The sequence below is a fragment of the Eurypyga helias genome, unplaced genomic scaffold, assembly GCF_000690775.1.
Source record: "Eurypyga helias isolate BGI_N326 unplaced genomic scaffold, ASM69077v1 scaffold29765, whole genome shotgun sequence".
Classification (NCBI taxonomy): domain Eukaryota; kingdom Metazoa; phylum Chordata; class Aves; order Eurypygiformes; family Eurypygidae; genus Eurypyga; species Eurypyga helias.
In genome coordinates, this window is record NW_010251408.1 from 6,124 (window position 1) to 32,424 (window position 26,301).

The 26,301-nt window shown below is 39.4% G+C and overlaps 1 protein-coding gene across 1 annotated transcript; it reads left to right on the forward strand.

Annotated features, from left to right (window-relative positions):
- Positions 1 to 1,465: 1,465 nt before the first annotated feature.
- FAM134B (family with sequence similarity 134, member B) lies at positions 1,466 to 23,943 on the forward strand. The gene is made up of 7 exons (XM_010152028.1): positions 1,466 to 1,663; positions 14,006 to 14,132; positions 15,961 to 16,045; positions 16,813 to 16,950; positions 18,839 to 18,903; positions 20,066 to 20,192; positions 23,407 to 23,943. Exons 1-7 carry the CDS (start codon positions 1,629 to 1,631, stop codon positions 23,916 to 23,918), a joined length of 1,089 nt encoding a protein of 362 aa, XP_010150330.1. The 5' UTR covers positions 1,466 to 1,628; the 3' UTR covers positions 23,919 to 23,943.
- Positions 23,944 to 26,301: the final 2,358 nt, after the last annotated feature.

Consider the following 26,301-nt stretch of genomic DNA (forward strand, 5'->3'; position numbering starts at 1 on the left):
AAAAAGGAACTAACTGGAATGTTGGGAGAAGGAAGTTGTCATTCCCAGATAGGCAGCATTCCCGTTTCATTTTGTTTTCTCACCTATTCCTGAGGTAATTCTATTAATTATTCATATACTCACGTAGTACATATAAATCATGCAATTTCAGGCAATGGTTCTGTGATTGTATGGTTTGGGAATTTTTGCAATTTTTCTCTAGATCTTACTAGTCATTTTGAAGCATTTTAATATAAAAGTAAGAAGAAAGGATAGAATCCTTTGTAGCTGTGAATGTTAAGCAGCTTTCCAACAAATGATGCATTACCCATAATTCATCAAATACAGCTTAACAAATCAAAGATACGGGGTGGAGTTTTTTTACTATGACATACCTTTTTTCCTAGCTTTGTTTAATTTTTCTTTTTCCCATTTATTTTTACTATGTGACATCCCTGGGTCAATTCCTACTGTCTCATGCAGGAGAAGCAGGTCTAAATCTTGCTGGGTTTCCTTCTAGAAAAAAAGAATTCTATGTGAAGGTCTCTGGATGTAGTATTTGTTTGAAAATAATAAAAATGACAGGTCAAGCTGTTTAATGGAAGAAGGAAGCCATGTGAAGGAGCAGTGCTGAGCAATGTGCTGAACAACTTACATACGTGGTACTTGGAGTCTTGGGCTGTGCGACAAAGCTTCATCAGCACAGATAAGGTTGCTGGGGTGTTGAAAATTAATAGAGACGTCGCTGGTGTAGCTGGAGTGACAGAATCCCTGTCATGCACGCGGCAAAAAGCGATACGAGGGAAGTGAATTTGTCAATTCACTTTGGGTTGTTCACAGAGGCGTTAGAAATATTTTGGCAGAAAACCTCCTGTCGGCGTACTTTCGTTCTAAGGACTCTTCCAGTACAATTTGCTGGTATCCCTATGGCAGCTGAGACTGATTCCAAGCTTGTCTAGCACAAGCAGAACTTGAAAACAATGCAATTAAACTTCACTGAAAGCTCATTTTCCTGTTCCTGATTTTACGAGAATTGCTAAGTTTTCATTTCAACTGTGAATTTAGTCAATGAAGAACTTTCCTTCTTCTGAAAGCTTGTGACTGACACTTTGTGGGGAGGAAAACCAGGATAACTTCACAGTTGCAGTAAGCTCTTTGCTCTTATATTTTCAGGCGTGTTACTTCAAAGTTTGTGTCATTTAGCTTCCTGTCATTTTGGTTGCCGCTCACTTACACCCGAGAAAAAATGGGAGACGCTGAGGAAGATTTCCAGTGGAAGCAGAAAAAAATAAAATTAACTAACCGGGTGGTGATTCTCCCTCACATGACCAGAAGGAAAAAAAAATGTTTTGCTTTTGGCTGTGCTCGCTACTAAACACCCTGTCATAGTGTGTGAGGTGAGTCACGACTTGTTTATTTATAGCCTTGGCCAATCAAAGCCGAATGCTCTGAACTTCATTCAAGACCGGCAGGCGCTTAGGATGTCTTGTAAACATTTGCTCTCTGAGCAAGGAGCGCTCCTCTCAGCAGCAAACAGCACAGGTGCCCGGGTTGTCGCTTCTAAAACACAAAACAGACTGGAAGATCGTTGCCTGGATTATCTAGACTGGTAGAGAGAGAGAGAGGGAGAATTCCTTTTCACATCTGAAATGCCAGACAGTGAGGATCTGGGACAAGATGAAAGGTACTGTACATCCATTCTGGTGGCCCTCTCGTGCAGCGCCGTACGGACCGAGGCTTTGGGTAATTAACCTGTGTGTGCTCCTGAGTTCTCAGCCTAAGATCAGTTTTCTCTGCGTTGTTACACAGCATCTAATTCTTGAGGGTTTTGCCTCTAATGCTAACCTAAGGCTTCTTAGGAGAGAAGTATTAGATCTTAATGCCTGCACAGTGCTTAAATTGTACAGCTCTTAGGTGTTTCTTACACTAAAGCTGAAGGGAGGAAAGTACTGGGGGGTTTCTACCTAGTCACTTTTCCCAACCAAGGGACAACTTAGGAGCCTCAAAATGTCAAGAGACACAAATAGTTTAGTTGGAGCCACATTACTGACAGAACCGTAGCTCGTTACTGTGAGATAGGGCACTGTGTCCCTTTGAGGTATGCCTGTCTTTCTGAAGTTCGACTTTTACCTTAATTAGCTGATTAAGCCAACGGACAGGACAAGAAGAAAGCAGTTGGGTCTAAAACTTAGTAACAGTTTAGCAAATACTGTTTTCTCAAACACAATCCAGCACATTCCTGTGAAATAAATGCACTAATTAAGTTTAGCTAAATAGACAGATTTAAAAGTAGATATTTTCAAGTATGTGTTATTGATGTGTGGCTATGGCAGTTTATAATGTAGGTATCTTAAAGTCCACACGGTCTTTCCACTGTGGTGAATTTTCCTATCTTGATGCTAATCAGAATGTTGGCTCTAAATTGATGTTAATTAAATATTTGATACGGCAAAAAACTTGTTATGTATGTGGAAATAGACTCTTCTTTTTACCTTAGTTAACAAAATGCCAGAATATAGAGGCAAATTTTAAGAAATTGCAAGAATCAGAAGTGAGCATTTCATTATAGCTTCGGATTTCATTCCTCCTCGTTACATTTAAATTTGGACGTTTATGTGGATGTTTTTCCAATATGTGTGTCCATATGGTGGTGTAAGACAGATAAAATACAGAAGGCATTTCTGGCTGTCTGCTGTAGATCAGTATATTCAGGCACGGTCACCTAATTGGATGAGTGTGGGTGAATGGATCCCCAGTGGCATAATTGGGTCTCTGCGAGTGTGGGGTCACCTACGCATTTCTGTTCGCAGGGATCTAAGGTGGGCCCTATACATGACATAGGTTAAAAGTCATTGTAGTAGTAGGTAGCATTTTTTTGCTTTTCTTTTCAGGAAATTGCTAGCTCATTATTTATAGCCACTGAAATGGTGATTGCTGTTTATTAAAAAAAGTTTAGCTGGGTCTCCCATTTGTTAAATTGTATATTTTTCGATACAGGAAAACAGCAATATGCATGACACATTAAAAATAAAAAAGTGGTTTTGGACCACATTCACTTTTATTTTCTTTTGAATTAATTTTCTAATGTTATGCATGATGCGATTCCTTGAAAATGTAGGGTTTTTTGGTTTTGAGGGTTTTTTTAATCAAGATGGGAGAAAATATTACCAGCTGACAAGAAAAATAATTTAAAAAAAATATTCTTTCAAAATTTTAATTTCAGGGGAAAAAAAATAATAAAAGAGCAGCAGTGTTTACCAATATGTAAAAGGATGCAACTGATATGCAAAACATACAAGCTTTGCAATATCTAACATCCTTTGTTCACAATTCTTTCTCTGTAAAGGCATGTAACAAGCTTTGGCAGTTAATAAGTAATCAATACCAGGCCTAAACTGCTAAGATGTCTTTTTTTTTATTAATCAAATTGTTTGCTTGGGTTTTTTTTAAACAAAAAGGATGAACATTTCTAAAGAAGTAACCTGAAAAAGCATGATAAAAGGGCCTGCTCTCTCCATTTACAATTTTGAAACTACCTTGAATTTAATTGGCCCTGATCCTTGTCCTTCATCCTTTTGTGTCTTTGCTACTGACCAAAAGGTTTGAGAAAGTAGTTTGATCAAAAGGTTCTGATTCATTCTGGAATTAATTTGCCTTTTTGTTTTGGTGGTAACAAACAGGATATGGATGCAGAACTAAAGAGATTTGGTGAAAGTCAGAATATTTTGGTCCAAGTTAAACAGGAGGGACAAGAAGGAGTAGCTATGGGAACTAGACTGAAGCAGTATGGGAACTGTACTGGAGTAACTCATTTTAGAATCACAAAAGAAGAGATAGTAATGTAAATGCACAGGTAATGGGGTAATTTTGAGGGCACACACTGAATCAAACCTGCTGCTTTATATATTTAAAAAATGAGAGCAATGGTGTTTTTGTAGAAGCTGTAGAATGAGCTTTGTTTGCTGATGGGTTTCAGCACACTGCACTCCCTGTAGTTCCTTCCTAGATGCAACCAAATACTTCTTACATCCTCTCCCCTCTTGAGTTCACGTCCTATTTCAGAAAATATGTAATATTGCATCACAAGTGTATTTCATGAACATTATAACATCATAGTTAAAGATGTGGCATTGGTCAATAGTCTGTTAGTCATATGATGAATTTCAGTCTATAATAAGCAGGGGAACATAGCACAAGTACCTCTTAGTGAAGCTAGTAAAAAAACTAAGAGTTGTGAAGATTAGGTACCCACTCATACCTTGGTTCTTTTGGTTGTATGATCCTGGGCAGTGGCAGATCAAGAACAGCGAGGACAGATGCGGCCAAAGGTCAAGGATTGAAAACAGTTTACCATAAGGATCACATTTACTCCCAAGATGGTATAATTAAAAAAAAAAAAAAAATTGACATCTCATGGGGCTTCCAGTGATGGTCAAGGGATGTATAAAAGGTGCTGTGAATAATCAGTCGGTCATGAAGTGGTGGAAGCACCGGACAGTAGGTGCTTCAAAGAGATAGCGACGTGTAACTTCCTCTGTCAGAATGTCTGTCTGGCTCCGATCACCATCATCTGCCTATTACTGACAAGGATGGTGCTCTGAGGTGTTAGCCAGGAACCTTTTATGACTTGAATAAAAATGGGAGAGAAAGCTACGTTATTTTAAACCAGTTGGTTTTGAACTAGTCTTTTAGTGCATGACCTTCCTCAGTATGTCCTTGGACTTAGAAAAATGGACATCCAGTTTAAAGTCAAATCTGCATGTTTTTTAATTATTCAAAGCATATTGATTTATAATTATCTATTTGTTTCTTCTGCTGGTATTTGTTAATAAAGTGGAAAGTATTTGATTTCCTTTCGAGATTGTATTCAGTGCACAAATGCAGGCAAGAAGTGGTTAGCTCACGCCACGAACTCTCAGTAACGCAGTAATGCATCCAAGTAAATGATCACCTGCTCATACAAAATACTTTAAAACTCATTGGAAGGAGTCAGAATGAATTTCGGCACAGAAGGAGTTAAAGCCACCTTGTAATATTACACAGAAAGTCGTTTTCATGTTTTTGCAGCTTAAAAGTATTCTTTGTCTGGCCCTGGAAAATCCAATTTTCCTTTTTTGTCCAGCTGCACTGCAACTCGAGGAATGCTCAGCTCGTCTTTCCTAGCTCTTTGACTTTGGAGAGGCCTTGAACTAGGAGTATCCCAGCTGAAAAATGTGGAGGCGGAAGGAGGAAAATGAACTGAGTTTGTGAAAAAGGCTTAAAAGAGATGTCTTTGCAGGAGAAAAATAAACATGAAAGAATCGCTTCCAAGAGCTGGGCAGAGCCGTTTAAAGTTCTGCAAAAGGAACTTCATGCTCCCATCGATAGAAACAAGGCTTCCTTACCTTTCTGAACAAAAAATAGCACAATAGAAATGTCTCTCTTGCATCACCAGTTTCTGTTACAAATGGGAAGCTGACCTGGAAGATCCCAGCCCTTGTGATGTCTTGGTAAAGAAGGCAACAGCACACAGTCGTATCATTATAGCCTTTGCTAAAGAGAAAGCAGATCTGCTACTGCATCTGTGCAGCACTGGCACACTCTGTTTTCATGCAGAGAGACGTTTAAAAGATCTACACTGAGTCATGAGCGTGGACTCAGGGCACTTGACTGTCAGATCACATTTCACATTTTGAATGACCTCGAACCGGAGTAGCCGGTGCTCTCAGGAGAGACGGGCAGGAGTAGCACGGGTCAAGGGAAGGGTTCCCCATGGGAGCTGACCTATCCGTTTGCTTAGAAGAGCCTGTGTAGAGGGGCTGGATAATGAAATGCCCCAAACGTAGTTGGAATATATTTTGTTTTAGCAGCACATTCAGCAAAAAGTGACAACATTTAGTGCAGTCTGCTGTGCTGAAGAACTTGTGTACTGGAATCACCTTCAGACAAGTAGGAGTGACCCAGTTTCTATCTCGTCAGCTAAAGCATGACAACACACCTCCTTATTAAGATTTTACAAGATGCCTGATGTTATACGTGACTAGAAGAAATGAACGCGTCTCCTCCAAAATAAAATCCTGGTAGCAATCATCCTTTTTATTTATGTTTTTCAGCACCATGTGGGACAAGACAAGTTCCCTTATCCCTTTACAGAACACCTGAATGTATTTTTATATCAATAGGATTGTTTTCATTTTCAGATAAGTTCGTTCTTGACTGGCAACATAAGAAAAAAACCCACCCCTTCATTTATGGGATTGTTATTCTTTAGCAGCACAGCAGTGGTACAATGTTCCCATGTCCATAGAAGAGAAGAAAATAGCGTTACGATTTTAGTTTAACACACTGTGCCAGAAGCATACAGAGACAGGTATGAAATGTTCCTTGTATTATGTTTTCTTGAAAGTCACATGTCCTGGCCAGTCTGCTGTGGGGACCACTGAGCAAAACACATCCAGCCCCATGAAATGCTGGTGATTTAAACTTACACCTTGTACAGTAACATTACCAAAAATTATTCTTGGTCAAGAAATAAAAGGGGCATTTATGTTACTGAAAGCTGTGAAATAAGATTTTTTTTTTCATTTTTTTATTGCACACCTTCCCATGAAAAAAACCCAGTAACAGCAAATGGAACTGACTCGCTCTTAATAAAAAGCACAAAATTGAAGTATCAGATGAAGACAGATGATGTCAGAAAGAAAACACTTTAAAAGCTTGAGAAGCAATGTTGCATGGTATTACCAGAGTTCGTTTAGGTCTTAAAAATGATGCATTCTAAATGAACTACAGGAGAGATGATAATTAAAGGAGATTTTTGGATTGGGAAATGTTGTTAGTTACTCTTTAAGGTTGATAACTGGGTTCTGCAGCTTCAATTTCAAAGCAAAATGTATCCAACTTCATAAATCTTAGAGATTCCACGTGTGCCCAAGTCTTAACATTGAAGGGATGTCAAACGTGATTGGTTAAAGGATGTTTGCCACAGTACAGCGTGTTGGTGAAAGCCTAAACCTGTGCAGCGCCTGTAGATTAGCAATGGGAAATAAAGTGCATGTGGCTATCTACAAGCTGGAGAGATTTCTGTTAGAAAAGATTTGTAGAGCTTGTAGCAAAAAAGTTGCAGATGAAGATAGGAAGATTCTCCCTAAAGTTTGAGAGTGGAGTGCATCTGTGGATGCTTCCTATGTTCCTCGTTCTTCCGGTGATACAGCATCCTTTCGTGGAACTGTGAGGCAAGCAGGATTTTACGTGGTGCCCCAGTGATTCATTTAAATTGCAGGTCCTGTTGACTTGGTCATAACCACATGACACAGATATAATTACTTTAGTATACTTAATGATTGCATAGGATCCAAAAGTGGCACAGGGTAAAACACAGTTCTACATAATCACCTTTTAAATTATCCACGAAGGTCATTAAGTTGCTATGCTGTGAATTCAGTGGTGCCTGCTATTGTTTTTCCACATAGTGAGCATAGGATTCACAAATTTGGGACATTGTATTACAATAGGGCTAATCAATATTGCATTGTTTTCTACCCCACAGTTCAATAGTAGACTTGAGATGTTTTGACATTGGTACTTTAATACACTTATCTGTGAAATGGGGTTTCTACTCTATTTTATATTTTGAGGAGGGAGAGATGGTTATCTGCACTTTGAGTATGTGGTCACCTGAAATCTGAATGTAAAAAGCCATTTAAAATATTTTTCACAGATTTTTTTATCTCAATACTACTTTATATTCGTTATATCTGTACCTGAATAATTCAGAAGACAAATTTAAAAATATATTTTTCACATATGTCTTCAAGTAGGAAGTGTTTGTTTCAGAGAAGGGTAACTGCATCATTATAATCGCTGCCTTCTGCACTGGTGATTCCTTTCCTCACCGGAGAGACCTGTGAACGTTCTGAAAAGGTAAACCTGATTGATTGGGTTTTGCAAACGGTTCACACACTTGACTTCATTTGGTCAAGTTTCATACTTAGCTCCTGGTTGCCTATGAGTTTTGTCCCTAGATATCCACATCCCTTTCAGCTGCATCATTTTATAAGCCCTAGATACTGGGGTTTTTTTAAATACCACAAAACAGCCGCATTACCTCTATTTTGATTTACATGTCTTCGGGAGTATCACTTTCAGCTCTTCCACCTCGGCGAAGTCACCCTTAACATTACAGAGTCTGCACAGTTTTCAAACGTGTGTGGTTACAGTTGGGAAATCAAGAGGGTTTAGAAGCTCTAGAATTACTAACTCTTTGTTTATGTAGGTGCAATCCTTCAGAGCCACCACATTAGGGTGTGCTTTGTCACTGCTGCGGTTCCGAGTAGCGTAACTACGTGAAGGTACATATAAAACGGTGTACGCGTAATTAAAAAAAATCCAGCACATCACGAAGAGATCTTTAAACCAGTAACTTGAGAGCTACTGACCTTTCTGAGAGAAATGTGACGGGGCTTTGCCTGAACAGATGTCTAGATACAAAATGAGAGCATGACACCATCAGTCACTTTTAGAGAATGTAATGCCCCTGACTGCTGGCTGGAGTTTGTGACTGTGATGGGTTGCAGCATCTGGCATGGGAGGGTGGTGGGGTTGGTTGGTTTTGGGTTTGGGGTTTTTTCTTTTCAGCTACTAGGTAACAGTTTATTCATTTGCTCAGTTTTAGAAATGATGCAGTAGGTAGTCAGAAGGCTACAAATAATTTTCTCTCTGAACAGCTTCAGTCTTACCTACAGTAGTTTTAGAATAAAAGTGTAGCACTTTGTATGTCAAACTCAGGACAAGTGATGGGAGCGTGGGATTTTATTATTTCTAAATCATGCGGAAAAACCTTTGGGGGTATTCAGAGAGACCTGGCTGCTCATATCGCCGAAGGAGCACCCGAACGGGAGTCCCAAAGCCTGTTTTGGCAGGAGATATAGGGTTCATATTTAAGTCATGTATTAAGGTGCTGTAAGAAACGCCACGAATCTTATGCTGAGGTAGTTCATGTTCTTGGTTGACTGGTGTCGTAGTCATGCACTCCACGTTCATCATCGACATCGCTTCACGTATCTTCTTGTTTTCCTTTTTGTCTTGAAATGTGATCATTGAAAAATGAGTGTCTGCAGTATGCATCATTATGTGCCTGTCAGCTTTTGATCTCATGCAGGTTTAATGCGTATCTCTGTTCCTTCAAGGACCTGACACAACCCCTCGAGCTTTGCACTCGTACAGCTCTACGTCGTACCTCCTTCCTTTCCCGCTCTGCCTTCCCCAGGATCTCTGCCGCTGTCCCTTGTTCCAGCCCTCGGGGCTACACCGCCGCTCAAGCGGGCTTCGGGGAGAAGGGGCAGGGGGGCAGATGTTTCCGGGTCTGGCCGTTGCTGGGATTTGGGAACAAGAAGAGGTAGGGTGTCCATCCGATTGTCACGCTGAACACCAGCAAGCTGCCTTTCTTGCACCCCTAGTTGCCTAAGATCGGAATAAGGCTTCAGAAGAGTCCCTGCTGTTCCCTGTAAAACAGAAAAGCGTGGCTACAGTAGAAGCAACAAAGGTGTCTCATGGTTTCTTGCGGCTACAACAAACTGCCAAGTGTTCTTTTGCGGAGCAAGCTTAGCAGTGGGTTTGTAACGCTTTGAAGCAAACTTCACCTGTGCCATCCTGCTCTGGCAGGGGGGTTGGACTAGATGATCTCTAGAGGTCCCTTCCAGCCCCTTCCACTCTGAATGTGTGTGAATCTGCTCTTCTTGCTTGGCTGCTGCTCTGTCAATGACCCACATGCGGACCACGGGACCAAAGCATCTAGCAGTGCATTTTATCTGCACTGCAGCTCATACTTTCAACATCATTTAAACTTGGCCAAAGAAAGCATCGTTAACAACCAGGAGGAGCAACTCCAGCGAACCTTCCCTGCAAATGTGCCATTTTACTGCGTAATTTGCATGTTTGTTTTGAGTTGCTGCTAGTTATCCCAGCGTGCCTTGTTGTATCTCCTCCTCTTAATCTATATTGTCTTTATATCGGTGGTTAACGTGTACGAAAATAGTGTGCATTATTATTGTAGTTTATGCTTTCATCTTTTTTTCCCTGTTAACTGAAGTTAGTAAGCTGACTATCTACAACTGTCCTATGTATTTCAAAGCTCTGTTTTGATAGTAGACGTCACCCCTATCCATTTTCCTCTCTTTGTGCTTCCACAGAGTTCCAATTTGGATGTTAACAATTTTAAATAAAGGGTAGGAGTAAACTCTGTGATAGGGTTTTGTAATTCAGAATACTGTTGTAACAGTAGTTTTCAACACCAGAATAAACAGGCAACTCTGAAAATACATGTTAGTAATGCTGCGGGATGGTTTACAAAAGCTAGAAGCAATGTTTCTTTAAGGAGAATAGCTTGTCCAAAAAAGCTGTTGTTCTCATAAGACAGAACCCTTGTATACTACTTTTCTCAAGGTGCTGATTATCAGAGAGGATAGAAATTCAAATCACTATTGTGGATGGGAGGCGAACAAAACATTCATTGTAACATTCCTAATCCTTCCCGCTGGGTTCCTGCAGTGTTCTTTAGTGGGTTATTTGATGGTTTTATTTACATCCTCTGTCAAATACCTGCATGCAGTGCAAAGCATGGCTGGAAAGGTCTTGCATGTTCCCTGTCTTACAAAAGTCACCTAGTCCAAGACATGAGACTCTCATCCTATGAATGTTTTGCAATGTAAGAGGCAATCACACTGTTGCAATACTGTATTATAATAAAGTCAGGAATAGGGCAATTTTGGTTCTGAACTTTAATCAGTTTTGCACCCTGGTTGGAATATTACTTTTACCTTTTAGCCATGTTCTGCGCCCCACTGCGCACACGCTAGCTTGCACGTGAGGTGCCCACGCGTGCTGTTTATGTCCTGTATCCAATGGCTCCCAAGCCCCGCTCTAACACCGACGTTGCTATGTCACCACCTCGTGGCAAAATTCCTGTACAGTAGTTCTCTACAGGCACGGAGAAAGATGCAGTTTCTACATGTGTGCTTAACTAGACATTTTTGACTGAAATTATTCCTGACTCTCTTTTACAAAAATGAAGCTGCTCAGACTACGTGTCTGAAAATAAGGTGGTTAACCTCTGTTCTGTTAGGAAAAGCTGCTCCCAAGTGATCACTAAGTCTGCAGTGCAGCAGAAAAGAAGGTATGTCACATTCCCATGTAGAATAGGAATGGATATCACATATGTGGAAGAAGAAAGCTTATTCCTGGCTTAGGTAGAAGTATGTAAAAATTCACAGATTTAAATGTGGGCAGAAGCTGGATCAAAGTGCACGATTCAGCGTAAGCCCAAAGTCCTCTTATCCTGTGTGTTGAGGAGAAATGAGAGCAAGAATTTATAATGGTAGCAAAAAGTGGCTTTATACCTTGCTGAATTGTATGTCAGACATGTCTGGGGCTTGGCTGAAAGTTAAAAATTTTAAGGAGAACTTAAGTTTGGTGCTCTTTTTGTTGAGACATTGGATTGGAAATTCAGAGTTTGCTTTCTCCTTTTATCATAGTTTGTAAAATAGAAGTGACATAGCTGTTGGGTTTAAAACTGCAAAATTTATAAATAGAAATTTTTTTTTAGTTGGAAAATAAAGTGAAATAAACATTTCTCTATACAGTTACTTATCATTTGCCTAGTTTTGTTATTAATCTGTGACCAGAAATCTGAGGTACTAATGTAATCCCAAACTTCTATTGTGATGTTACAGTGTAGTGAACAGTGTGGGCTACATTATTTTGCTTCCTATCATGATTCATTGATCAAAGCTTGTGCCTAATTTAGGCCACCTTGAGTGGTATAACCATCCCTTGAGTGGTATGTTAGCGTATCTTGCATGCTGCCGTGTGAGGGATCACTTCCCTCCCAGTGCAGTGTCAGCATGTAGCCCCAGCCCTACAAAAAGAAGCAACACAGAGGCTTATCTTATTAGGAAAAATCAATATATAAGCCAGTGCAATTATAAGTGTAACTATCAAGTAAATAATTTTCATAATTATGCATCTGTTTTGAAAAATGTTGGGTGTTAAGCAAATTAAAAAGCAGTGCTCTAATTTTAAGCGTGCACCATAGTGTCTGTCACTCACGGGAACCAAACCCCAAAGTCACACCTGAGCCAGGAGGCTCGACAGCCTGTGGACATCGGGGTTGTCTTACATGTGCACCCATGTCACCAGTGGCTCACAAAAATACAAGCATACATTCAAAAACCTTAAACTCTTCACTGCTTTCCTTATATCAGGAAATGCAACATCAGCAAGTTCATATCCTAAAGCATAATGGGGCTTTATTAGTAAAAATGAACATGAAATCATAGCTAGTGAAGTACAGCACAGCACAGGTAGGTTATGTGTGTGTCCTCAGTGGAAAAGGCAGACAAATCAACCTACTAACCAGCTCTCAACTGAGAAAAGTCTGAATGCTTATGGTGGCTTTTAGTGTTCATAATATGTGATAGTAAAAATGGCTAAGAAATCTCTTGTTGAGCAAGAATACTACTAATGTGGAAGTTTTCAATCACTGCAGGTATTTTTACGGGTGATAACAGGTAATATTTTTGTTAGTCTTATGTTCACTACATAAAAAAACCCAACATATCTTGATATTCCTGATATTAAAGCAAATGTTTAAGTTTCACTAGATTCGTGCAGGGCGAAGTTTAAATAGCAAAAAATCTCATCAGTCACTTAGTGATGCTTGGTAAAGTGTTAGTTGTCCCAGGGAACTATCAGAGGGCATTTGCATTCTGAATAACAGGGCCTTGTGGTGTTTTAGTAGCTGAACAGCAGTTGTTTTGTGGAAGTAAGAGTTAGCAGTTTGATCTGGCAGTCTATGTGTATGTCCCTGTTTATCCTGAAATTTGATCCATCTGTGACAAAACTTTACTATTAATGCAGTGATGCATTGGACATTTAATGGGTTCTGTATCGGAGTAAAATGACGACGGAAATGTTTATGACTTACTTGCATTCACTCTGGTCAAAAGCATCTGTACTGAGCAGTGAATTATGTGAAAAATAAGTTTGTAAACGCCATGCAGAATTTACTTCGTATTCTGAATATTTGTATCCTATTACATCCATACTTTGTACCAGTTTGATGTGGCATTGACTGGCCTGTATGTGTTTACCCTTTCTTTTGTTGTTTCATAGAACATCTTTGTTGTAGATGTTCTGTCTACTCCAAAAAGGTACCTGATGTGATTATTTAACCTAGATGCTGTCTAAACTGATCAGCCCCAAATTATATACGTATGCTTTCTCACGTTTTTCAGCAAATTCTTCCGTACAGTTTCTTTTTATTCTATTAAAATGACTGAACCGCAATAAACTAAGCTTTAGAAACAATCCTTTCAGTATGATAAAAAATTAAAATTCCATGAGGATATTAAGTAAGCATCAAGACTTAAAGAGTAATTTCTTTTTTTTCTACGTTGCATAGAGCTCTCTTAAATATCGTCATAGTTTGCAGAACAATGCAAGAAAACGAAAAGGAAAAAGCACAAGGATTATGTGTGTGAAATTAAATGCATTAATGTTTATGGCCATCCTACGGCAATGAAAAGTACTGTGGTATATTTTTTCAGGAAAAAAAAAAGAAAATTAATAAAAACTATCAATACTGAGAAATATTAATGTGAATATTAAGAAACATTTAAGAAAAATAATATTAAGAATAACATTGGAGTTCACTTGCTTAATGTAGATTACAACTGTGCCTTGAACTCAGGTTTTTTATATGGCCAGAAGGAATAAGCAGTAATTTCTTCCATAATTGCTTGTGTGGACTAAGAATTGCTACTAATGAACAGAATTTTATTTGATTAAAATAGATGGAATTACCCCAATATAAAATCTGTGTGAGCACAGGTACCCGTAGCGTCGCAGCAGCCATTTGATCCCTGGAGGCTATAGCTTTACAAAATGATTGGCCTGGAACTTGATAAGGCTTCAGATGTTTTTCAACCAGTTTCAACTTTCATGTGAGCTGTAACTAAAGTTGTTGGGTGTTTTTGTTTGTTTTACTCAGCTGGAAAGTCATCAATTCCAGGCAAGACTACAGACCCCGAATAAATCAGTGCATTTCAGAAACACTGATGAATTTATTCGTATTTCTTCAAGAAATGTCCCACTTCAAGGAACAAAACCCTGGCAAGGTAAGCACTCCCAAGTAAGATTACCTGTTCGGTGACATAGATTTAAAAAAGTAAACACCTGAAAAAAAAAAACCAAACACATTACAATACACTCAGTTTTGAGTTTCTGCTAAGTTCTTCTGTGCAGAACACAGCTAGGTCAGCAGTGAGCAAAGCTGCTCACAGTAAAGTTTACAGCAGTACAGTCCCTCCTCTTACAGCTACTGGAACCTCACCAGTCATTCAGTGGAAAGGAAATTTAAAATATGACAATTGAATACAAACTTGAAAAAGCAGAAGTACACAGTTCCTAAACATACACGTTTGTTTCCAGATAATTTTAGTTTTCAGAAATAGCTGTACAAGTATTATATGGTAGAAGAGAATCCTTCCTATTTTATAATTTTTCTTCTGTACAGTTGTAGTTGTTTGTGGGCTGGCTTTTGGGGTGTTTTTAGTGGAAAGACTGAGCTAAAGAACAGCTCATGAAGAGGCAAGCAAGAGTAAGGTTTCAGCTTTCCTACTGAGAAGATTATGATGTGCCAAAAGTGAAGCAGCTTTCTTTTCCAAAGAAAAATATATATAATGGTGAAGTATATCATGGCAATTGTAGATTTCATTTTTATGCTTCTGTTGGTAATTATAAAAATTTAAAAGGAGATTAGGCAGTCTTTCCCCTCTTCTGGTCTCAGTTAACTTTGCCACTAAACCTTTCATGGAAACAGGCCTTTCAGAATTAGCAAATTGGAAGTATGTAGTACCACACTCAAATATTAGCAGTTTAAACTGAAAATGCATGTAAGCAACAAGATGAAATGCATTTCAAAGATGTGTCAATTAGGAAAAGGAACTATGTGTTCGGTATAATAAATTTATATTTAAAAGGAGTGGGCATATATTGAGGTAGGAAAATGCAGTATCAGTATACACAGGCCAGTAATTTTGTGATGTAGTAACCTGACACAAGAGCTGTATGTTAAGATATATCTAATCCTGATTTAGAAAAGCTGATTTTGGCAGCATGATTTTCTTTCTTTTTCATGACCTCATTCTTTCAGCCATGTCACTGTTTTACTCTTAGAGTTATAAGCAAATTAGGCACCGTTGCTGTGTGCAAAATTCATTTGAATTAACCATCTTATTACAATTCAACTCCAAAAGCAAAGGGATTCTTTCTGTAAACTGTCAACAGATCAGTTCTGTACTCAGCGTTGTGCAGCTGTGAAAGATGCAGAGGCTGAATCTCAAGCTTTATACTGAAAACTCAGGCCAGCCTTGTTGTTAGGGGGATGCTAGAGCAGCCAACAAGCGTCAAGAGCACACTTGCCAGCATCTGAGAGAAAACACTTTCACGACGCAACACGACAGGGCAGGCAGCTGTACTCATGGGGAGGGTTTCTTGCTTCTGTAAGCGTGCAGCGAGTATGCACTGTCATGTTTCAATTAGTGATTTGTGGGTTCTTTCCTGCATATTCACTGTTTAGCCTTTTTCTGTGAAATGAAGGTGAAGTAATTTCTAGTAATTTTAACAATAACCATGAACTTGTTAAACCTTTACTGCAAATTAATAAAAATAGCATTTTTTTATAATGGAAGGGGGGATAAATCCTACTTAGACAAAATTAACTGATACTTATTAGCACAAGATATGTTGAAGTATTTCCTACTTAAAAAAAACCCCAACTAAAACCAAACCAACCAAACAAAAAAACCTCCAAAACCCCCAGCAATATCCATTTTCCACCTACATTCTCGTTTTTCATTTAGCATGCAACATTTTTCTTTTGCAGAAGGATCTAAATATTTAAACAGTAGAAGTGTTAATGGCCAATTTTAATTTTTTTGCCAGTTTTGCCTACTAGTCTGCAGTGTATGTACGTTTTTCACTGTCTTGGGAAGTTACATTCCTGGAGTTGTCCTCTCCTATGTCCTGCGTAAGTATAGTCTCTTTTTCAGTTGTGATTTATGTATCTGGTTTGTTTGTTGTTTGGCCTCTGTACAGGGAATTGGGTTTTTTTAAACAAATTATATACACACATGTGCACATATATAACATATATACATATATGGAGAGGGTGGTGAAGCACTGGAACAGGTTGCCCAGAGAAGCTGTGGATGCCCCATCCCTGGAAGTGTTCAAGGCCAGGCTGGATGAGGCTTTGAGCAACCTGGTCTAGTGGAAGGTGTCCCTGCCCATGGCAGGGGGGTTGGAACTAGATGGTCTTTAAGGTCCCTTCCAACCCAAACCGTTCTGTGATTCTGTGATTCCATGGTTCTGTGTGTAGGTTCTGAAGTGCTTTTTGTCGTATGATAGTTGGCTTACAAGTTTTTTCAGCTTGTTGATTCTGGCACAATGTTGCAATAGTCGTATTTCTCAGGTAGAGATATCAAAATCAGAGTGAGTCAAGATAATGACAAATGTTGTAGTGATGATAAACTGTGCCTTACTGGAAGTAAAAAAGGCTTCAGTTGACAGGAATACAATGGTGATTTCTGCAGTGAGTAGGAGTGGCTCGTAGAAACTGGATTTGACATTAAGGGTTTGTCTGACATGGGCATTTCACAGTGCTTTTTTATGTAAAACTAATTGCATTATGTAAAACTAGTAGTTATGTTATGCGAATGCATTGTTTAGTCTTTACTAACTTCTTACAAAGCAGTATTTCAATACAATTTCTCTCTGTCTTCATTTTTATCACAGTATTGTGTGCCTTTTTATGTCCCTTCCTTAAGTGCAATGAATTTGGACAGAAAGTGTGCAACAAAATAAAGACTGTTTTGATGAAGCTAGATTTTGGAATAGTGGAATATATCAACCAGAAGAAAAAAGAGAGATCTGGTGAGTGATTAAGTGTAGTCCCAAGTAACGTGTTTCTGTATGCAGAGAAAATTGTAATCACCTTGCAGACAGTTCGTCCTGTGAAGCCAAGTGCAAAGGCATTTCTTGCTTTGAACTATCCTTAGCTTTGAAGGAGTGATAATGTATGTCAGATGTCTGGGTATGGTTAAAAAAAAGAAAAAAAAAGTAATGGAAGGAAACAAGGCAAGACATGATGGTTCGTTCTCTTAATACTTGATTAGATGTTCTGCTTGGAGGTTTATAGAAAAGAACTACTCGCTGTAAAGTGCGTAATGCTTATCTCTGTTTGGAAAAGGCAAACTCTTCAGTAAAAGACCCAGCTCTGTTCCAGCAAAAAAAAAAAGTCATGGAAGGAAACAAGGCAAGACTGATGATGGTTCGTTCTCTTCATACTTGATTAGATGTTCTGCTTGGAGGTTTATAGAAAAGAACTACTCGCTGTAAAGTGCGTAATGCTTATCTCTGTTTGGAAAAGGCAAACTCTTCAGTAAAAGACCCAGCTCTGTTCCAGCATCTAAATCTGCCTTTGTTTTCACTCCCAACAGCCACAAGCATTTGTTTTCTTTCCCAAATACTCAGTAAGCATTTAAGAATTACAGTAGGATCGCAGCTACAAATCAATCAAAGTTTTTAGTTGGAAAGGGGAGAAATCAGTTTAAAAAGAAATTTCACCTATGTCACCTGAAAACATTTATAACCGTAGAAACTTGTAGATTTTATGTAATAGAGCTATTTGAAGAAAAATACGTATATGAAAGATGTTACCTTTAGTTTGCTTTTTGTGTGCTGTACGGTTTTGGTAATTAAACCTTTGTAGTATAGCCACAAGACTTGCAGGTAGCCTACCGTTCTTAGTACTACATCAGTAGATTTCACGTCCGCTTTAAGATGCGCGTTTCTTATAAAAGTTCATCATACAACGCGCTGTTCCTAGACACAAGGAGAGGAACCATCTGCCTTTTCCCCTTCTCCTACATACAACGCAGTAGTTGTTAGAAATAGGGAATAATGCATTGAAAATTTTCTTTCATGTATTATTCCACCTCATTTTAGTTTTAAGTGAAACTGGCAGAGAGAGAAAGAGAGATCAGATTATTGTTTCATAAATTTCATAAACCAGCACTGGGAATAGGGTTGAGGTTAGTTTCGTTCTTTCCTGCCTCTCACCTTTCAGTTTAATTTAACCCAGACACATTCCCTACCTCACTCCACCACTTGGGTTCACAAACCCTTGCACTGGCACAAGAGACGAAACAGCAATTGCAAAAACAGGCAACCAAGAATATGATCTCTGTGTTTTTCAGCTTATATGGTTTTAAAATATCTGTGAGGCTATTCCCAGACAGAGGGAGGAGGTGAAATTTGTGTCTCAGTTCATCTCTAAGGTGCAGCATTCTTCAGAGGATGCTCTGTATGCTCATTTGCATATGGATGTTGAGAATGCAGGGGAACTGGGTGCGAAGAAGACACACGTTTTGTGAATGAAGTTTACATGGGTGCAGAAAATTGCATGTTCTCCTGTAAAAGAAATGTGCTGGGATAACTACACCGCCTGTTACAACTGCGCATTGTACCAGCAGTTTAAAGACAATACATATGGCCATGGAACACCATATAGTGGTCAGCAACAGACACTTCCGGAACTAAGCAAATCAATGTGTTGGAATGTATTTCAGAGCAACAGTTTATCTCCCACTTTGGCTGCTGCAGGATATGTTTTGATAAATACCTACCCTATCAATCCCTCCCCTTAGCAGCACGTTACGGAAATGATGCACTGTGTCCACAGGTGAAAATATACTGAGGTGCACTGAGCCTCAAAGTCTGTTGTCATGAGTAGGGTAAAAAATATTCTTTTTTCTTTCAGAAACAGCAAAAACAAAACCCACAGAAGATGACAGTGAATTAGACATATCAGCCCTGTGCCCTAAGGTGACTTTTTTCAGTCAACCCTCTCTCACTTTTAAAATCTGTGTAGGTAATGGAGGCTATCTAGATTACTATCTCTGTTTTCTGTGGAGGACTTGGGCCTGCCCAGGAGGCTGTGTTCCTGAACTTTAAAAGGGACTGGCAGTCTCCATCTTTGGGCTTGTACGAATTAACTTACTGCATTTGTGACTTCTGGCCTGCAAGGTAATGGTTTCTTTGGCCTGCTAAAGGTAATGGTTTCTTTGGCCTACTAAACTAAGATCATGTTTATTTTTGCTTCCATGTAGAACGATTAATCTGGAATTTAGTAGCAAAGGCAGCTATTTGTATTTGCAACAGTGAAATTGCAGTTAATTTGTATCAAATTAAAATATGAAAGAGAAACGTTCATAGAAAACCTGCATAATTTGTCAGATACTTTCGTAGTCACTTGTCTGATCATCTTCAGTGATAGTGTAAAATAGCATATTATCTATAAATATCTTTCTAGACATGTATGAGGACACTCTAATACCTCCTTTCTCTCTTAATATTTTAAATAACTGTATGGCAAAGGATTTTCCGTTAGCATCAGAACATTGGTATAAAAAAAATCAGTTTAATAGGAATTCTTACGCAGTATTTGATGAGTAGTGTATCGAGCCTGACCGACAGTGATCGTTTGAAGGTGGTTTTGCATTCTGAAAAAACCTAAAATTATATCCCAGAGGATATAAATTTGTAGCTGACATGACTGAATATTGTTGGACAAGTTCACAAAGGATAATGATTTTTTTATTTAGCTAACTTTTGACTGTCTCAAAGATAATGTAAGGGGGTTTAATCCAGGTTTATGCATTTCTTTTTTACATTTATGTGTATTTTGTATTTACATGTTCATTCTGCTTTCATTACAGTAGGATATTACTTTCAGAATGAATAATTGGAATTTTCCATGTTTCTTTAGTATAATACATCTTTCAGTAGTTACAAAGAGGGATGCTTCACTTCTAAGTGTTGTATACTCCTATTATTTCCATATTTTTGCAATTAAAGCCTAAACAAGAGGCAATTTATATTGCTATGACATGCAAGAGACATCTTTTTCCATATCTTAGCATTGGCTTCCTGTAGTCTGAATCTGTTGAGTGCAAGAATACCATGTATGGGGCTTTTTTATGTTTAGGTTAGTCCTGCAGTTGTTGCCAAAGAGCTGTCAGTGTCTGACACAGACATATCAGAAGTATCTTGGACCGATAATGGGACCTTCAACTTATCCGAGGGATATTCTCCACAGACAGACACATCTGATGGTACGTAATGGCTTCATCTGTTCCATCGATGAATTGCAGTCGTGTAAGTTACCTGAAAATTGTTAGAGAATTTGAGGGCAGAAGTTTTTTGGGTTGTGGATTTTTTTCCCTACTACGAATTTAAATGAATTCAGGTGTTTTATATAATTTTTGAGACATCTTGTGTAAGAGCTGTCCTCATCTTAAAAATAATTAAATCAGTGGGTACATGAACAAGTAGTGATGGGTAGAACCGACACATTCAGTAAGTGTCAGATTTAGCTTTCTCTTAAAAGTCAACTTTTAAGTTAGTACCAGCGCTTTTGTGGGTAAGCTATACAAGTAAAAGCTGAGGAGGAAAAAGTGAATACGCTGAATTGCTAAACAGCCAATTAAAGAAAGTATTTTTAGGTTTTGGTTACGAGAATGCTGATGCAGACAGCCAGCAATAAGCCTAAAGGAGACGTGAAGATGAAGACAGGGGAAAGATTCACAAGCACTTGTCTTGAACAGGTCTTTAAGTTCTTACTTTCTACTGACCAAGCTTTCACTTACCACTTCGTCTGAATGAAGGTTACAGACAGTGGTAGTTTGGTGTAGTCTTAGCTGTGGATTTGTTTCTCTGCTTGTCTTGCATTCTCCTCTTCTAGGAAAAGTTCACTGTAAATGACCAGTAGGGTGATACTACTTAATGCCATTATACAGGCCAAATTAATAATTTGAATAATTTGATTAATATTTCAAGTTGTAAATAGACAGCATTGTACAATCAGAGAATCCTAAGTTGGAACGAGCCATTGTTGTTCATCTCATCTAACCTCCTGTTCAGAGCAGGTTCAACTTGATGCAGTTGCTCAGGGCTGTGACCACTCGAATTTTGAGCATCTCCAATGGTAGAGGTTCAGCCTTTTTCAATATTCACCCTCATGATGAAAAGGTTTTTTTCTTACAGTGAGTCAAACTTTCCCGTGTTTCAGCTTGTGTCAATTTACTCTCATCCTTCTGCTGTGCACCTTTAAGAAAATTCAATCCCCATCTTCCCTACTCCTTCCCAGAAGGTACTTAAAGACAACTGTGCTATCTCCCCTTTGCTGCCTTGTCTTAAGGCCAAACAAAGCCCATTCTCTCAACATCTCCCATGTCCTGTTCTCCAGCTCCCTAATACGCTGACCCTTCAGGGGACTCCCTCCAGTCTTTTGCTGTCTTTCTTGTACTGGAGAGGTCAAAACTGGACAGAGTACTCCACATGTGCACTCTCAGGTGCCCAATAGAGGAGGGAAGTCCCTTCCATTGGCTTTTGGCCTTTGTTTTTGTTGGCATCGCTCAGTACACGGTTGGCCTTCTGTGCTGCAAGAGCATACCGCCAACTTGGTGACCACAGGTCTTTGTTGTGAAAGCTGCTCTTCTGTCTCGTTGCCCCAGCTGGTACTGCTGCACAGCTTATTCCGTTTCAGATGCAGGATTTCACATTTGCTTTTGTGTAATTCCATGACGTTCCTTTTCAGCCTGCTCATTTCTCCACCTTGTTGAGCTCCCTTTGAGGGCCCTGCTCTCCAGGATATCAAATAACCTCCCCAGAGCAATTCCCTTCTGCCTGTGAACTTGCTGAGAGTGCACTCCATCCCGTCATCTAAGTCATTAATAAAAATTAATGGGGTTGGCTTCAGTATCTTCAGTATCTCTGAGAGACACCACTAATGACAGGCCCTCCGGTTGGACCCTGTGTCACTGATCACAGCCCTTTGACCCTGGCAGTCTGGCCAGTTTTCCACCCACCCTGCAGTTCACTTACCCAGTTCCCTCACCAATTTGGCTGTAAGGATAATGGGGGAAACTGCATTAAAGGCCTTGCTAAGGGAAAAATGAACACTTTTCTCCCCTGGGGAGCATTTCAACAAACAGGACATACACACAAGTGCAAGACCAGATGGGATGCATCTGAGGACTGGCTCATCTCCCATCTCTCTGCATTTGAGCCATCGCTCTGCATACAGCACAACCCTTCCTCCTTACCTTCCCAGCCTGTTTTTCCTAAAGAAAATGGAGAAAATGACCTATGAGACATTTTTAGGATTAATTTCCTTAGCCTTTATGAAAGTTCCTATTGCCTGTTTTCCTAGGAAGTTCAAAATGATTATTTCTTACCTTCTTATTCAAATACTACGTCAAAGTATTCCCTTATGCTCATTTAGGCCTCTTCCACAGGCCATGTACTGTATAGTATGTTTTACATGTTTCTAACAGCAAATATTGTGCCATTAATGAAGCCATTAACATCTAATCTTCTATTTGTTTACCTTCTGCTTTTTATCCTCTTGAAAACATGAAGCAATCCCAGTCACCTCTAGAGTTTCCATTTTCTGTTTCTTATTTGAAGGGGGCCTACAGGAAAGCTTGGAGAGGGTCTTTGTACAAGGGCCTGTAGTGACAGGACAAGGGGTAACGGGTTTAAATTGAAAGTGGGGAGGGTTAGATTAGATATCAGGAAGAAATTCTTCACAGAGAGGGTGGTGCAGCACTGGCACAGGTTGCCCAGAGAAGCTGTGGATGCCCCATCCCTGGAAGTGTTCAAGGCCAGGCTGGATGAGGCTTTGAGCAACCTGGTCTAGTGGAAGGTGTCCCTACCCATGGCAGGGGGGTTGGAACTGGATGATCTTTAAGTTCTCTTCCAACCCAAACCATTCTGTGATTCTATGATTTAATACAAGCAGTGGCAAAAAAGGAAAAAGTTATAAACTAAGTCTTCATATTGTTTTTATATCTTTATTTAAACACATATTTTTTTTTTAATTCTGCAAGTGTATTAAAAGCTTGTAATATATTTGTACATGCTTATGTATTTGTAATTTATAGCTATTGTGAAGAAAAAGAGTTCAGAGACCTGTTGACATGTTGTAATATTTAGGACTTTATGTGGCTGGTATATTTAGAACCAGCTGTACTGAATATTTGCATGGGTTGTTTCATATACAGCTAGATAACATTTAAAAAAGATATTTCCCTCAAATAATTTACCGAGTCAGGTTGATAGCAGATGATTCGTGGCCCTAGATTTACAACCTCAAAACCATTTTATTTTAGATGACCCACAAAGCCCCTCTCCACTGAGGCTACAGAAGACCATTAGACTATGGAGTACACAAACACGGATTGCATTGTTACATTCGGCCGCTTTTTTGGGGAGGAAGCCTTGCGTGTTTGCTGACACTGTTTCCTTCTGTTAACCCTGTAATAGATTTTGACCGACCCAGTGATCATGAAGAAGCTTTCGCTCGAGACCTTTCAGAATTCCCCTCTTTAGAAAATGGTGCCGGAACAAATGACGACGATGACTCCAGCATCGGTATGCCCGCCCAGCAAAAATGGGAAAAAGAGCCAACCTGCCGCAAGGTGGATCATGCTTCCAGACAGAGTAACGAGAGACCGTCCACTGCAGGCCTCTCCTTGCCTTTGACCAGTGACCAAACCTTTACTTTAATGAGTGGAATCGCTGGGGATGTCATCGCAGCTGCGGTGTCAGCTGCCATCAAAGACCAGTTGCAGTCTGCGCAGCACGCTCCCTCACATGCAGCGCCCAGTTTGAGCGAGGAGACAGACACAGAGGAAGCTGATGATTTTGAACTGCTTGACCAGTCTGAGCTTGAGCAGATTGAGAAAGAGTTGGGACTTTCACAAGGCCAAGAAGCAGAATCCCAGGAAAAGAAAAAATCTTCAGGCTTCCTTTCAAATCTGCTTGGAAGTCATTAACCTGGAAATTGCAGCTGGTAACATAGAAGAAATCAAACATAAAACACACAAAAAAGATCAAATGCAAAAAAAAGAAAAAAAAAGGAAAATTCTGAGCTGCAAGCTTTAACGATCCCTTTAGATGTGTTGTAATAATTTCCCTTATGCAGAGTGAATTAACTGGATAAATATCAGTTGATACTGATAGTTTAATGTTTCCGGTAGTTATACCTCAGTGTAATAGCATGGAAATGAATTATCTATCCACCCTTGGGTTGCAGATGAGTGTTGGAGGTCAGTTGTTCAAAAAAGCTGGGGGAGAGGGTTGGAGTTTGGGGTTTTTTTTAATCTTTTTGCCAATCATATATTTTGGGGTCCTGAGCCAAATTTTCAACATTGGCAGTTTGTTTACTCTCGGTTCCCAACCGTGTAATGGAATGAACGATTCACACCGCGAGGGTAGGTTATCGGAGGATTGCCGTGAGATTTAACTAAACCCCACCTCCTTCAATCATACCCAAAAGTATGAATCCCGGCAATTAGCATTATTATAACACACTAACCGCCACAGCTCTAGTTTAAATATGTGTGCAACACTATCAGAGAACTTGATTTCATAGTTAAAACCTTTGAATTATTTTGGATATGGTGGTGCATTTCCAAGTGTTTTGTTGTTTTTAGGCTTGTAGAGGTGGAAAGTGGCATGCTGTTTGACTGACCACCTGCTGCGTTCCTTCGGAGAGTCTGGTCCTTGGCAGTATCGCCCATGTAAAGTCAGCCAACACGTTTTTGTGTCATGTAAACCGAACAACCTTTTTGGGAGCAGGTGAGGGTAGTTATTGTTTGGAATAGAGGTTAGAGTTTAACAAAAAAAAAAAAAAAAGTTTTTTTTAAGGTGCCACTTCCTTAATTCAAGATTCTGTGGGTTTTGATAATTTTTTCCCCCAGGACAGCTGCCGTCACTTGCAACAAAAGTTGCATTGCAAGCTGAATCTTTTAAGATCCGTAAAAGCATTCGGTGAGGTCATCTGCTGTAGAAGACACTCAGAATCTTCTTGGCATGTAATTTAAAACAAACAAAAAAGAACTTGTTTAAATTATTTGCCAGTTTAAACTCCCCACATGCTCAGTGAGTGGCACAGGTTCTTAAGCAGGCAACGTATTTACCTGTTTCTAGGGCTTTTTTGTTCACCCGTGACGAAGTTGAATTGTAACACCAAGCAATAGTCATCAAAGAAATAGGAAGAAGTAAAGCTAGTTTTTTCAATGTGATGTAAACCGTTAGCAAAGTTGAGGGACCATGTCAGCTGCTACTACTACTCAAATGATTTTCCATTTGCTGGCATTTGAAGAGGTGAATACTGTCATCTAGGACCCTCAAAAAATACAGCAACAGATTATAAAAAATCTTCCACTAACATGTATGTGTAGGTAAACCTGTGTTTAAAGTTAACTCCATTTTAATTTATTTTTCTTTCTGAGGTGAAAAAATAGACAGAAGGCCAAAAAGAGTCTAGCGGAAGGAAAGATGCTGAGTGTTTTTGACACTAGCTTTATCGTTGCTTGTGCTTTTGTGTCAGTAATGCATATTGACCGTGTTTGCTGTCCTTTACCAGTAAAAAAATTGAGCCTGTGCCTTCATTATCAAATCCATTACGAAGTGAGTGGATGCTGGGTATAGATCCCACAAGATGCATCTTTTGAAATCATTAACATCTTGCCATTAAAAACGAGTTTCTGGAAACGATTAAAAAACCATGGCCTCGTCACTTCCACAGTGCTGGCGGTTAAGTTTTCTTTTCGGCTTCCGCCAGCCTGTCCTTCCCATGTGAAAAAATAAAAGCAGCTTTTGCTGGGAAATCAGTCAGTTTTAACGGCCGTTTAAATTTCTCAGACAAGTTAAAAGCCTCGTTTCCTTGCTGCATGTTTAGGACAATCTATACAGTTAGAAGAGTGCAACTTCCAAGTTGCCGATGCAGCTTTGTAGGACACCCAGACTTCCTTGTGTGTGCTTCCTCGTACAGGAGCACCGGTGCCAGGAGGAGAAACGGGCTGAGGCGGGAGGCCATCCTTCACAGGCCCCTCTGGAGCGGATTGACGGGACGGACAGCCGGCTGTCGGTGGTGGCATTGTAACAGCGTGCACTGTATTGTCGTTTTATGAAGAATGCTTGTGGTTATAAAAGTGTGTAATGCAGGGGCACTCTTCTAGAATAATAGATGAAGAAGGAAAAGCAGTAGGAGGAGTTTCTCGGACTTTTTGTGAATGATCCATTTTCTGGTTTCAAGGTAGAAAAATACACTGATTTTTCTCAAGCACGAGTCTCAATTTATTTTTCTTTTTCCAGAAAGAAAAACAAAGCAAAACTTAAACAAACAAATCATTAAAGTTTGGGGCCATAATT